Source organism: Sinocyclocheilus rhinocerous, unplaced genomic scaffold (assembly GCF_001515625.1).
Source record: "Sinocyclocheilus rhinocerous isolate Xijiao unplaced genomic scaffold, SAMN03320098_v1.1 scaffold241, whole genome shotgun sequence".
In the NCBI taxonomy this organism is placed as follows: Eukaryota; Metazoa; Chordata; class Actinopteri; order Cypriniformes; family Cyprinidae; genus Sinocyclocheilus; species Sinocyclocheilus rhinocerous.
In genome coordinates, this window is record NW_015659312.1 from 471,263 (window position 1) to 486,585 (window position 15,323).

The following is a 15,323-nucleotide window of genomic DNA, read 5'->3' on the forward strand; positions in this document are numbered from 1 at the left end:
TTAAAATCAACAAGTTGCCCGTGTGTGGTTATCTTGTATCATGGACATAAACTCCTTTTCGCTACTGTCACATGCAACAGGTAAGTTACGCGTTGAAAAACAGCTGCGTCATAGTTTCACACCGACCATTTGTTAAGCAACCGAACAAAGCATCAGAAATCGACGGCTCTATTTTCTCTATTTCGCTTCTGACAGCATCGTGATTTGCATGTGTACACTGGAAAGAGTTGTTTTTCTTCAGAGGTGACGCAAATGCTGTGCGCCGTCCTGGGTCAGTCCAGGAGTAGACGAGAATATTTGGTCAGGTAAAAAAAGTTTGATGCTTGGACACATAGAGCAACAATACACGCATTTATCGCTTTATTTTCACTATAAATAAATATGCGCACTTATAATTGCCATCTTTATCTTATGAACTTCTTGTTTGTTGTATTATCGACGTCAGACGTTGCAGACTGCGCATTAGGCTAATCTACTGTAGCTGTGGGCTAGACACTTCAGCAAGACTATAACACATGACAAATACAATACATTATAGCGACCTGCAAACTGGCAGTTTTTTGTTGTTGCAGAACTACATTCTCTTTGAAAATAGGTGGCAAATAAATCTGGAAAAATATGTGACTCGTGCAAAAGACATCTAAAGTGCTTTTGGTTTTGCTAGCATATGAAAGGACTACTGTAAAGTTCATATTTGCAGATCAAGTTGCAGCTGGGCAAAGCTACTGCATAATTGTAATATGTCATACGCTAAAGATCTAATGTTATTGATAGGAACTAATGTTATTGATAGCCTACTTCCTGTAACTAACCCCTGACGTTTATTTCCTCCTATTTAAAGAAGCTATTAGCTAAACTGACCAAGATACATAAATACATACATACATAGATGTGTGTGTGTGTGTATGTACACACACATAATATTTCTTCTTACATTTATTGTTTTTGACAAGCAAATTATGTGCCTTTTCTCGTGTTTTACATATGTTGATGCATCTGAACAGATTTTCTTCATAATGTATTTTCTACATTATGAACAATTGATCACATCTGTTCTTTTTGTGTCTTGTAATGCAGATATTTGTCATCCTCACGGGAATGGGGGACATGAAGACACCAGATTTTGATGACCTGCTGGCAGCGTTTGACATTCCAGACATTGACGCCAAAGAAGCAATTCAATCTGACACTGATGGTAATCATAATGAGCGCAGTGGTGTTGTTGAAAAGGAGAGAAGTGGAAGTCCATGCCTAAGACCTCCAGAAAGCCCTGAGCCTGTTCCTTTAGCTCCTCATAATGACCCCTCCATGGTCAGTGTGATTGTGAAAAACAGTGTACATTCTGATGACAAAAGTGAAGGAAATGTAACTGGGGACATTTCTGGTGCTGGTGCATCACATGAGTCTGCCCAGAAAGGTCCCAGCGAAGATGGCCTGGTGCCTCCAGATCCGTTCATCTATAATGGACTCGACACTGTTTCAGATGGGCCTACAGAACCCTCTCCACCACCAGCTCTAACTCAGATGCAGCCCAATGGGCAGCTTTGGTCTCTCTCCGCTCCTAGTGTTACTAGTCATGACAACCAGTATGGCACTTCTTCTAAACACCCTTCTAGCACTTTCTCCCCGCCTCCGTCTTTACCCCTGTCTGATCCCCCCATCTTATCTACACATTTAATTGGTCCAAACTTTTCTCCAAGAGTTGATTGTGAGGAAGTACAACCATTAAATGGCACTTTGAGGGCAGGAGTCCGCCGACGCTTATCTGAAGATGAAGAATCTGAACCAGACCTCGGTAGCCCTGCGCTTGTCACACAGGAAAGCCCGGATTCCCAGCTGTGCTCCACTCCCAAGGTACCACGCATGCAGCGGTCTCCTTCAAGTGTGTTTCAGCCATCCTCTCCCTCATCCCCTTCCTTACCAGTTAGTAACACTCAAATTGAGGAGCCATCTGTCCAGAATCCAACACTTCAGCAACGCACCAGCAGCATCAACCCAAAATCTCTGACCTCCACAAATGATCTGCCAGTTGAAGAAAAAGACGTGGAGCACATAATCGAGGAGAGAGATTCTCCTGAAAGCCCTGAGCCAGAAATCCCTCAACCCCATTCATCTCTGCCATCAAATCAACAAGAAACCAAAGAGCCAGAACAGAAGGTCAGAAGAGAAGAAGCCGCTCAAGATCAAGTTGTTGACGTGAGTGTGCAGGAGAAGAGTGGTCTTCAATTAAATACAGAGGATGGTGGAGCTGAGGAGACAGAAAGGAAATCCACCGAGCCTACTTTGGTAGATTCACCCTCTGAAGATGTCACCAAATCCAGCACGATCTCCTCCAAGCCTCTCAAAGTCAGAATCAAGACTGTCAAAACGACTGCTGGAAACACACGTACTGTATCTAAAGTGGCTCCCAAAGGAGGGAAGGGTCCTGGTGACTCTAAAGTTCAAGCAGGGACCCATAGGATTCAGAGGTCTGGTGCTCAGGGTTCAAAGGTGACAATGTTGCCAGTATCCACCCTTCAGGATGCCAGCACAGCTATGCTATTTGCAGCCAGCAAGGCACAGAATCAAATGGCCGCCAGTCTTTCCACCACTGCAGTCAAGATCACCAGAACGGCAACCCTCCCTTCCATCTCCTCTTCATCCATGCCTGGGGTTCGCTCTTTGGGGAAGAAAACAATGAATGGGAATCCTGGGACAGCCAAACCAGCCTCCATTGTAAACAGCCCAGGAGCTGTGATCTCACGCAGCCAGTCTAGCCTCGTTGAGGCCTTCAACAAAATCCTAAACAGTAAGAATCCACTGCCAAGTTATCAGCCAGACCTCTCCATCCCTCCTCCCCCAGAATGGGGTCTTCGATTGCCCTCAATGGGATACCGTTGCCTTGAATGCGGGGATGCGTTTGCTCTAGAGCGCACCAGACCTCTCCATCCCTCCTCCCCCAGAATGGGGTCTTCGATTGCCCTCAATGGGATACCGTTGCCTTGAATGCGGGGATGCGTTTGCTCTAGAGCGCAGCCTGGCGAGACACTATGATCGGCGCTCTATGAGGATCGAGGTGTCCTGTAACCACTGCTCCAAACGCCTGGCTTTTTTTAATAAGTGCAGCCTGCTGCTCCATGCACGAGAGCACAAGGATAAGGGGCTGGTTATGCAGTGCTCACACCTCGTCATGAGTCCTGTCAGTGTGGAGCAGATGATTGGCCAGCAGGATACCGTGCCTATAGGTTTGTGTCTCTGTGCACTAGGGAAAAAAAAATACTTATATGGCCTTTTCTCAAAAACACTCAATATTTTTAGTCATCATGAACTAACAAGACTTGTGATTGAGGGAGTAAATATTTTAGGTTTACATTGCACATTTTGGATCAGCAAAATAAGGTCCACGCGGGGTCTGTGGAAAATTTGAGAGAAACCAAAAAAGTTTTACAAAATGTATTTTAAATGTTAAACGAGGATCAATTAAATAAATGTAACACTTTTTTTTAAAATTTCATTTAAAATTTTGCTTTCTAAAAAATGGTCAGAAATCCTGACAATTGCAATTATTTTATTATGTTGACAGCCCTAGATTTTAACAGTAAGAAATACAAAACAAATTTGCTTAAAGTTTTGTAGAAAAATATATTTAAATGTACTTTGTCGTGCTTTTAGGTATTTTTCCTTGCCAATGTCACCTTCAGCTTGATAATACTTTTCTTACACTGTGAAAAAGGGTCTTTTTACACTACTATTCAAAAGATTGGGTCAGTAAGATTTTTAATTTAAGATTTAATATTTTTTAAATTTTTGTAAATTAATTCAGCATGGATGCACTAAATTGATCACAATTGACATGAAAGACATTTATAATGTTACAGTAGATTTTCACATAAATGTTGTTCTTTTGAACTTATAAATGAATCCTGAAAAAAAGTATGCAAAAATATTAAGCAGCACAACTGTTTCAGTATTGATAATGATAAAATGATTAAATGATTTCTGAAGAATAAAGTGTCACTGAAGACTGGAGTAATGGTAAAAGGAATAAAGTGCTTTTTAACATACAGTGGAGATCAAAATTTGAGAACAATCTATACATACTTTATTTTTTCTGAAAATGTTTTAATCTTCATCTCTCAAAATTTGAAGGAATATTAGCTGTCGGTATACCACCAATGCTCTACTAACATGTTACTGCTGCCCAAAATTAGTAGGAAGTGTAGAGTCCCTTTCTTTGAATGACTTCAGCGCATCTGCGGCCGTAGGACATCACTAGTTTCTCAGACAGCGGTGGTGTGATCTTCCACTCTCTTCCATAGTTCGGTAACTGTAGTGGGTTTTCAATTGGGTTCTGGTCAGGACTCTGGGCCGGCCATTTCATTATTTCAGTTTCCTTAACATCAAAGAACTGCTTTACCCGTTTTGCAGTGTGACGGGGGCATTGACTTGCATGAAAATTGCAAGCTGTTTGGGAGATGCTTGCAGGGAAGTTACTGCATGTTGCTGAAGGAGGTTCTGATAAACATTTGCATTCACCCTGCCATGTAACTGTATAAGAGACCCAACTCCTGCTGCAGAAAACATTTCCCAAACCATGACACTCCCTTTCACTGATTTCTTTACACACTTGCGCTTCAGTCTTTCCTCAGTTTCACGCCAAACAAAATGTTTCCCATCAGACCCAAATAAATTAAACTTGCTCTCATGACTAAAGTGAACTTTGGACCAGTTCTCCTCTCTCCACACAACATGCTCCTCAGCAAAGTTGAGCTTAGCCTTTTGATACTTTCTGCTAATGAGAGGCTTGGTCACTGCAGACTCTGCAGCGTTTTTTTCATTCCGACTTCTCTTAAACCTGCCGAGACAGATCCATACTCCGTTCATCACTGAACTGGCAAGCAATTCCAGCTGCAGTGTTGAACCGATTCCCTATTGAGAGTCTCTGCATTATCCTGTCTTCTGCATTTGTCTTACGTGGACAACCAGCCTTTATGGGAGACTTGAATGAATTAGTCATTCATTGTAAACCTGCAATACTCGAGAAATCACAGATTTGGAACTTCTCTTGCTATGGCTGAAAAGGTCATCCCTTTGGCCTTTGATAACCCTTTGACAGCCTCCTGTTGCAGGGTTTCAGTGACAGTCACCTTAGAGTGGCCCGCCATGTGGCAGTTTCTGTGAAAATTGGAGGAATGCTGCCAGTTAGGGTTTGTCAAATAATTAAGGAAATTATCACCAGCTACCAGATTAACACCAATAACTTGGAGGTATCTGTAAGTATTCTTTTTCAAATATCTCATTTAAGTTTTTTTTTATACTGTGCTTCAGAATACAATTGATTGAAATTAACAGTTGAAATATGTTTAAAAAAACTGCCCTTCTACTCCTGTCAGGATAAGTTCAAATAGGACTAAGCAGTAACCTTGAAATCTAGAAAATTATAGGTTGTTCTCTAATTTTGATCTCCACTGTATATTAAAATTGAAATAAGTTATTTTAAATTGTAATAATATTTCACAGTAGTATAATATTTTTGATCAAATAAATGTCATCTTGGTGAGCATAAGAGACTTCAAAAACATGAAAAAAATCATACCGACCCAACACTTTTGAACTGGGATCATCATATTTCGGAGTCCTTGGCATTAAAATGTTTGGAAACTCCTTGTCTGGCTGAATTTAGTTTTTTTATTTAATTCTTAAACTAGATTCTTAAGCTTGCTATTTTCTTCGTGTCTAAACAAAACATTACATTTATAAAACATTCCAGAAGTAAAAACAGACGTGAAACTCATAGTTGTAGGTAACAGTAGGAGATGTGCACACAGGGCTCAGGGAGCAGCACAGAAATCAACCAGTCACTGTCTCGATCCACAGGGAATCTGTGCACTGCAAAACAAAGGACTCAAGCATTGATGTGGAATAATTCAGCTGGGGCTTGTTCGTTCTGCATGCTTTTTCAAAGAACAGTCTCTGGGCTCAGTGCATTGCTAAAGTATTCTTTAGGGAGCTGAATTATAAATTATAGTAGGCTTACAGTGTTGTAGATAATTGACCACAATAATCTAGATTAGTACATTTCATTAACCCATGTCCATTTCAGAATGATTTAGCTGATATGTATATGTGCTTACAATACAGTCTCCATTACAGGTGTGCTCTCTCCAGCTGCCTCCGCTCTGTCTGCCATTAAAGAAAGTGGTGTCCATCTGGCACAATCTTCTGATAACAGGTAATAGCACACTGTTAGATAATGTTTCTTTGTTTTTTATGTTTGAATGAATGAGAAATAAAGGGAAAAGTAGTTGTTCTAATGAAATATATGGAGACTGAGTGATTAAGATGCTGCTTGGTATGTTTGTATGCTCAATGTTCTCAGCTGTCCAGAGTGTTGGAGTCTGTTTAAAGGGAAGGCAGAAATAGTAGCACACTTTCAAGAGGTGGAGCCTGGTGGCACTGAAGCGGTGAGTGAGTGCATATGTGGCTGTCAGGAAAATAGAGAGCTTTTTTTTTTTGGTGTATTTAGGCCAGTAGTTTTGCAGTAAACTTGCATTTGCCCTGCTAACATGTTTACAAAAATGTCCTACCTGGAAAAACACGTTTATGTTTTTCATTATAGTTTTTAATTCTAATTTAATATTTATTTAACAAATAAATAATTAAAATAAATAAAAATACTAAATATTGGTATTACAATCTGTTTATATTCAAGGAAAAGTTACCCTAAAATGAAAATTTGCTGACAATTTACTCACCCTCAGGCCATCCAAGACATAGATGAGTTTGTTTCTTCATTGAAACAGATTTAGAGGAATTTAGAATTTGCTTGCTCAACAAATGATTCCTCTGCAGTGAATGGGTGCCATCAGAATTAGTCCAAATGTGTGCTAAAAACATCACAATAATCTACATATAACTCCAGTCTATAAATTAATATCTTGTGAAGGGAAAAGCTGTGTGTTTGTAATAAACAAACCCATCATTAAGATTTTTTAACTTCAAACCAATGCTTCCACTGAGTCCTCTATCGATAATAATTAATCTTTCTCCAGTCAAAAAGTTGTCTCGTCTGAATCAGGAGAGAGATATGGGCAGATCATGCACTATTTACAAGTAAAAACAGTCCAAAACCGTTCTAAACAAATATGTCGTAGGATTTTGATGTGAGGGGACAACGGTAGGGTGACCATACGTGCCATTTTCCCAGGACGCGTCCTGGCCAGGATTTGTTTTGGCTTTGTTTTCCAGTTTTCATGCTTGCTGAAGGTAATGATCGAAAAGTAGTTTGACCAATAACATGCAAGCATTGTACATAATGGACCAATCATGGCGTGTGAGAAGGTGGGATCTACGGTCAAAGTGATGCAATTACGCGTACATATTAGGTGTGTTCGACTTAAAAGCAGTGCGGCTCAGACCGATCAGTGTTTGACATCAAAGTACATCGAGAGCGTTTCGAAAGCATAACCGTCTGTATGGTACTTTGATGTCATACACCGATCGGTCTGCACACGCAAACAAAGCCAAAACCTGGATATTTTAGGCAATATAGAAATCCTGGCCAGGACGCGTCCTGGGAAAATGGCACGTATGGTCACCCTAGACAACGGTTTAAAGTGAAAACGTCTTAATGATGGATTTGTTTATTACAATCATGCCGTTTTTCACTTCACAAGATGTTAATTGATGGACTGGAGTTGTGTGGATTGCCTGTGGATTATTGTGATGTTTATATCATCTGTTCAATCTCTGAGGATCCATCAGTGAGCAAGTAAAGTAACACTAAATTTCCAATTTTTTCAATGAAGAAAGAAACTCACATACATCTTGGATGGCCTGAGGTTGAGTAAATTGTCAGAAAATTTTCGTTTTTGTGTGGAGTGGACTATTTCTTCAACAGTAATTAATAATATAAATATTAATATTATTGACAAAATGATTACATTTTGATTTCTCTCTAGTGTTGTATGCAGTGTTCTCCTCCGATGCCGTTGTGGAACTCGTGTAGTGCTGCGGCTCACCGCCGGTTGCATCAGCAGCTCCCTCCGCTGGTATGCCCTGAATGTGGTGTCATCTGTCAGTTTCACGACCTCAACACTCATCTGAATCATACCTGCCTGCACTACTCCCGGCGCCTTGGATATAGGTATCCACCTAGCCATACAGAGTACTAATAAAACCCATGTTTCATCTGTTGGTTTTGCAAAAGTGCAGTTTTCTCTGTTCATTCTCTCTCCTTTCCATTGCAGATGTGCCTGTTGTCATTTGGTGTTTGGAGGAATGAATAGTTTGAATGCTGTGAAGACTCACATGCAGACAGCTCACTGTGAGGTCTTCCATAAATGCCCCTCCTGCCCCATGGCTTTCAAATCTTCCTCTGGTGCTGAAGCCCACTGCGCCTCCCAGCATCCTGAACTTCATGAGACAGCAAGGCAGTCCAAGTAGGTGTACAAAACTTGGTGTGTGTGCCAACACTGGGGAAACTCCCTTGAAACTGTAGCTACAGGAAACTGCAGTCAAGCAACCCTTTTTAAAATGGCAAAAAAAACTGAGGTGCTAATAACTATTGTTTTTTTTATGACAGGGAGATCTATAAATGTGTGATGTGTCGGACTGTTTTTACCCAAAAAGCATTGCTCAGCGTCCATATTGACACTCACTTAGCCAAGCAGAAGATGCACGTCTTTAAATGTCCCGAATGTAACAAGCTGTTCACGCAGAGAAGTTCCCTTCTTCAGCATGTTAAGGTTTGCTTTCTGTTTGGTTCGAACAAAAATAAGCTCTGTTCATTGACAATATGAGTGTATGACCTCATTGTAATTTGTCTCTAGGACTCTCACAGAGACTTTAGCATTTATGACACATCAGCACAGAACAACTTGGTAAAGATGGAGAGCTCTGATGGGGAGGAGTGGGGACGTGATGAAGACAAGGACAGAGGAAGAATGGCGAGAGAGGATGGGAACTCTGCTACCCAGAGTTGGAGTTGCTCGCAGTGCAAGATGCACTACACAGACAAGGAGAACTACATCACCCACATGTCTGAGCAGCACGGCAAGGTCAGGACTTCAAGCTGAACTCAACAATAAGGAGATTATTTGCACTGACAAAATGTTTCAATAGCCTTACCTCAAAAAAAAAAAAAAAATATATATATATACATATACACTACTGGTCAAAAGTTTGGGATCAGAACGATTTTTAATGTTTTTTACAGGAGTTTCTTATGCTCATCAAGGCTGCATTTATGTGATCAAAAATACAAGAAAAAATGTAATATTGTGAAATAGTATTATGATGTAAAATAAAATTTTTCTATTTTAATATACATAAAAATCTAATTTATTCCTGTGATGCAAAGCTGAATTTTCAGCATCATTACTCCAGTCTTCAGTGTCACGTGATCCTTCAGAAATCATTCTAATATGCTGATTTATTATCAGTGCTGGAAACTGTTGTGCTGCTTAATATTTTTTTGGAACCTGTGATACTTGTTTTCAGGATTCTTTGATGAATATATCACAGGTTCCAAAAAATATTAAGCAGCACAGCACTTTCCAGCACTGATAATAAATCAGCATATTAGAATGATTTCTTGAGGGTCATGTGACAATTTATACTGGAGTAATGGCTGATGGAAATTCAGCTTTGCATCACAGAAATAAATTATATTTTAAAGGATACTAAAATAGAAACCATTATTTTATATTGTAATATCATTTTGCAAGATTCTAGTTTTTTTCTGTATTTTTGATCAAATAAATGCAGCCTTGATGAGCATAAGAGACTTCTTTAAAAAACATTACAAGTCTTACTGATCCCAAACTTTTGAACGGCAGTGTACATTGTAATATTATTTCACAATATTAATATTTTACTGTATTTTTGATTAAATAAATGCAGCAGCGGTGAGCATAACAGACTTAAAAAAAAAAAAAACATTAACCTCCTACCTTTTGAATGGTAGCAGTAGTGTGAGAAAAAAAATTAGATCTTTTATTTGATTAATAAATAATACTACACAATTTATAAGGGTCACATTTGAATCAGCAAAATTTACAATACATAAAATAAAACTATTTTTTATGTACAAGCCATAAAAATATATATATGATCTGTAGCATTTTGTGTGCTTTTCGTTTCTTTGTTAAATTTCCATGTTTTCCGATTTGTCCTGAACCAGCAACCCCAAATTAAAAATGTCTCATCATGAATCAACTCTATAATAACTATTAATGGTGTACAAAATCACATTGTCATTTTGTGCTGTTTTTTTTTTTTTTTTTTTTTGAAGGAACTGAGGAAGAGGTTTCATATGAATGAGAAGTTTCCATGCACTCTTTGTGAAGGTTCCTTCTCTTCATCCTCAAGTTTAAGACGCCATATTCGTGTCAAGCACAAAGGCATCAAAAGAGCATTTTATTGTCAGTAAGTATAACGCATGTGTACAGTAGGGATGGGCATTTTTCAAAAATATTGCATTCGAATATTTGAGCTCATAAAAAAAAAGAATATTAGTTTATTTAAATGACGTTTAATTCGACTCCCTCTGAGTCAGGGTACATCTGCTCCTACCTGCAGTAGTGAATGCAAAAATGCTGTTTTTCTTCTTTCGTCTGGTCATGACATTACGGTGTTTGTATTTCATTTGACTCCTCATTTTAGTGATAACTCGGGTTTCTCACGACAAAGTATGCGTGCTCAGGATTTATCAGGGATTTACTGCATTTATGGCCAGCAAAGCAACATTTTAGCGAAATTCGAATAGTGTTTTTATTTTTCGAATAATTATTGCAGATGGAATATTTGCAAACAAATCATGTTAAACTTTCTCTTACAACTACCATCGTTTTTAAGTGTGCCTTAATTGTCCAAGTTCAGCAATGTTTTTCTTTTATTTAGCACATTTCCCCCCTTTTATCATTGCATAAATAAACAGGAAGTTATTTAAAATAACACACAATCTCTAATTTCTTGTCATTTCTTGTTATGAAGACTCTGTACAGGTGGGAAGAGGAGCTTCAGCAGTAAACTGATTCTTGAGAAACATATTCAGACTCAGCATGGAGGAGGAGCAGCCAAGGAGGTAAGAGCACAACAACACTTTCAGATGGACAAAACCATGTCCAAAGCCATGATCACCTAACAGTGATTTTTGTTGCTTGAGGTCACTGTAACATTTGCAACTGGCTATGGCCTTTGAAAATCTAATCATACCTAATTTTATATATATATATATATATATATATATATATACACACACACACATACAATATAGTGCTTTATACGATACAAATTGATTCAATTTAGTGTTGATGTTTCAAAATCCATCAATTATGAAACAAATTCAATTTGTCAAACTTTTTACAACTTTATCAAGTAACTGGACACTTTACCCACAGTAAAGCTCATTGAAAGTTAACGACTTCCTGTAGTTTTGGTGCAGTAAGTCACTTTTACTCTCTCTTTCTCACTTTCAGGCATTTCCTCGTATCACGGATGCAGCTGACAGCTCATCTGAGCATGATGGTGGTCCTGGCACTTTGGGAGGCGGGGCCTCAGTTGAAGCAGAAAGCCGATTGGCTGAGAGTAGCCTGACCAGACCTGGCAGAGGAGCTGCAGCTGAGGAGCAGGAAGCCACAGGATTCCGCTGTATGCCATGTGGTTTTACAACAGAGGACAGGGAGGAGTTTCTCCAGCATATTGTTTGTCACTGTGACGGGGCCAGCAGCTTTCAGTGTCAGCAGTGTGGGGCGTGTTTTGCGTCCTCCTCCTCCCTCAGCAGGCATCTCTTCATCAGCCATCGCGTGCGGGATTCCCCCTCCGAGCATGCTGAGGCATCTCCTGTCACTGGTTCAAATTCTGTGACCTCTGACTCTGCAGTTGCAGCAGGGTCCCCAGGGTCACCCTCGAGTTTAGGGGGGACACAGGTGGAGGATGGGGAAGGTAAGCACACCTGTAAGGTGTGTGGACGGTACTTTAGCAAACCTGCTGATCTTAATACACACTTCAGAACTCACGGCATGGCCTTCATCAGCGCATACAAAACAGACAAACCAGCTTAGAGAGACAGGAAAGGGTGAAAAACATGAAACCTGTCAAGAACATGTCACCCCAAAATCAACATCAAGAATAAGAAATTGTTTTCCTTAAAGAAAATGAAGAATAATTTTAGGACCTTTAAGATTTTGTGATATTTATTGTATTTTGTGGCATTTCATTTTTAATTAAGCACACCAATTCTCATAACTGTAATGCTAAAAATTGTATTTAATTAATACATTTTTAACATTTATTTCTATCATTTATAGCCCTTTATGCTGATTTAAATAATACGATTAAAGCATCACAGTAACAAATAACAGACCAATAACGCAATAACAAATTCCTGTATTACAATAATGAATATCTAATTGCAGAAAATCTCAAAAGTAAAATGCCAAGATTAAGATAAAGACCGTTTTGGTGAGAAAATGTACTTAATTGTTATATTTAATTTAATTAAAGTTGATTTCAATTTTGTAATGCAAAATATAATTTCTTGTATTTTGTTTTCTTGGATTTTTGGGGTGTTTTTTTGTGACATTCAGCATAAAGCGTGTATGTAATTGAAAGTCTGCAGATTATAAATATTTGGGTTTGTCACAAGCTTTTAACACTCCACGTTCTCACCTAAAAACTAGAGAAATACACTGCATCAGGGCAAGACATGTATCTAAAAACATAACTCTGCTAGACTAGTTTTGTAAAATCACAGTAGAGGAGACAAATAATGCTATAGAGGAATGATTAGGTTTGATCAACCTAAAAAGAGCTTGCTCTTAATTGATCTGAGAGTTTGAGAGACACTGTGAGCATCATGTTCTTAACATATACAGAGTGTCATACACACGTTTACCAGCCCTGCTAAATTCCTGTGCCTACTGATTCCATTGTGCAAACAAACAACTGTACAGTCCATTTTCTCTAATGCAAAATGCAGCTGCTTGTAGATAAAAAGTACTGTAATTACTAACAGTTTAGCACAGCCAAATGCTCCCGAATCAGGTGACTCCTTTGTGCTTGAATTATTTTTGTGTTTAATGTTTGTATTTCTTCTATTTGTTTCCACAGAGGCATTAAAATCAGGAAAGTTGCTGAATAGTTGCTGATCTTTAGAATGAGAACAAAATAAGTGCCTTCTTCATTTAGTACAAGATGCATTATGTCAAGATTACCGTTAAAGGCTGCAGATTATTTGTTTCCTGACTGGGAGGAATCTCTGTTGTGTGTGTGATGGAAATATTATTTTTATGTTTACGCTGGAATTGTTTTATTGGTGCCTTACATATCTTGTCTCCTGGTTTTCTTTTTAAAAATTAATATAGCTTTGTTTTACTATAACCTCCTGCATTTATTTTTGGGCTGTTTCATATTGATTGTGTTGAGATAAATAAAAAAAACTGTAATAGCTAAATCACGACTGTATGCCTTATAACGTACTGTATGTACTCATTTGACAAACCTATCAATAATAAAAATATTAACAATATAACCCCCCCCCCAATAAATTTAATTTCAGTCCCGTAAAATGTAAAATGTAAGAAAAAAAAAAAATTTAAACCAATGTTTTTTTAAAAAAAATTTAAATTTTTTTTTTTTTACTATTTAAAATAACTGCTTTCTATTTTAATATATTTTTAAAATGTTAGCATCATTACTCCAGTTTTCATTGTCACATGATCATTCAGAAATCATTCTAACATGCTGATTTGCTGCTCAAGAAACGTTTCTTTTTATTATCAATGTTGAAAATGATTGTGCTGCTTAATATTTTAGTGGAAACCATGATGCATTTTTCAGGGTTCTTTGGTAAATAAAAGTTCTTAAAGCAATGTAAAGCAATGTACGTTTTTACTGTCACTTTTGATCGATTTAATGTGTTGAATAAAATAATTAATTTCTTAATGACTTTTGAACAGTAGTGTTGCATCTTGATACTTGCAAGGCATTTGGGAGTTTGGGAGACCAAATGTTTTTCCATTTTAGCTTAAACTCTTTAATGATAAATGAGGTGTAGAAGCCATTTTGAATAATTTTCATAACTTACCTAATTTGTCTACTGTTGTCACGTAAAGGGTGAGACAAATTACATGATGAAAGGTTGGCATGAACTTAGGGTCATCAGAAGCTAACCGGTGAGTCTGTTACACCACATGAGGGTGTGAAAGTCTGCGCTTTGACTATTCATATCTCACAATTACTCTCTACAGACAGACCTTTATTATCCCTTATGTTTGGGTATAAATTATTTGAATTGGAACACAACCTTTAACTAATACACACATTTAACTGAAAATAAATAACTAATAACAAAACTATATCTTAGATACATTTTAAGTATACACAGTGTTTTATGTCTCTCATAGAATAATAATAGATCTGCATTTGAAAATATCTAAATAGCGGTATTATCAAATATAGTTTCTCTCTAAGATACATTTAATTTAAAGATGGGCTAGACCCAAATTTTATCAAACCACCATCTCAACTATTTTTGGCTTTAGTCTAATCTCTGAGTTTAAATGTGCAATCAGTGACAGTATTAAATATAGTTTTGAAACAAAGCAATTATAACATTTCTTAAATCTACTGGTTTGCTGTTTGATCATACACCAGCAGCTGAATCTGCTATCTGACGCATGGCATCCTGTGGCCTTTGACCCTTCTGCTCCTTAGAGAATGTATCCAAACAACAGCAGTGCAATGGCCTGCATGAGGAGGACACATCCTGCCATGCTCTCTACTGCTGCACCTGTAGTACATAGAGAAAAATATTTGTAAATTAGTTTTAGAATAATTTTTTACGATAATGCAACTAAAAGATCCCTTCAAATGTAATAGTTATTTAGTAGAAATTTCCCAAAAATTTAAATTCCAGATCACATTGAAGTTATTAAAGGGTTAGTTCACCCCAAAATGAAAATTCTGTCATTAATTACTCACCCTCATGTCGTTCCAAACCCCTAAGTCCTTCGTTCATCTTCGGAACACGAATAAAGATATTTTTGATGAAATGTGAGAGCTCTCAGACCCTGCATAGACAGCAACGCAGCTGTAATGTTCCCCGGTCCAGAAACGTAGTAAGGACATCGCATTTTCATGTGCTGTGAGGATTTGCAGCACATTTTCATGTGCTGTGGGGATTTGCAGCGCGTTTCTTCATTTTCATGTGCTGTGAGGATTTGCAGCACATTTTCATGTGCTGTGAGGATTTGCAGCGCGTTTCTTCATTTGCATGTGCAGATGTTTTCTTAATTTGCTGGTGTTTTTTCAATTTGCATGTGTTTTCTTAAGTTACAGCG

General features: G+C 38.0%; 2 protein-coding genes across 2 annotated transcripts in view; one reads left to right on the top strand and one right to left on the bottom strand.

The window, feature by feature from the left end:
* On the top strand, nucleotides 1-13,534 carry LOC107723462 (zinc finger protein 687-like). The gene is made up of 12 exons (XM_016532096.1): nucleotides 1-80; nucleotides 1,078-2,848; nucleotides 2,943-3,224; nucleotides 6,133-6,211; nucleotides 6,359-6,443; nucleotides 7,941-8,125; nucleotides 8,229-8,420; nucleotides 8,564-8,726; nucleotides 8,811-9,038; nucleotides 10,274-10,407; nucleotides 10,975-11,065; nucleotides 11,460-13,534. Exons 1-12 carry the CDS (start codon nucleotides 72-74, stop codon nucleotides 12,042-12,044), a joined length of 3,804 nt encoding a protein of 1,267 aa, XP_016387582.1. The 5' UTR covers nucleotides 1-71; the 3' UTR covers nucleotides 12,045-13,534.
* A 1,159-nt stretch (nucleotides 13,535-14,693) lies between these two features.
* LOC107723376 (otoancorin-like) overlaps nucleotides 14,694-15,323 on the bottom strand; it is a 22,788-nt gene continuing 22,158 nt past the window's right edge. The window contains 1 exon segment of the mRNA XM_016531961.1: nucleotides 14,694-14,773. Within this exon segment, the coding sequence (XP_016387447.1) occupies nucleotides 14,694-14,773 (80 nt within the window).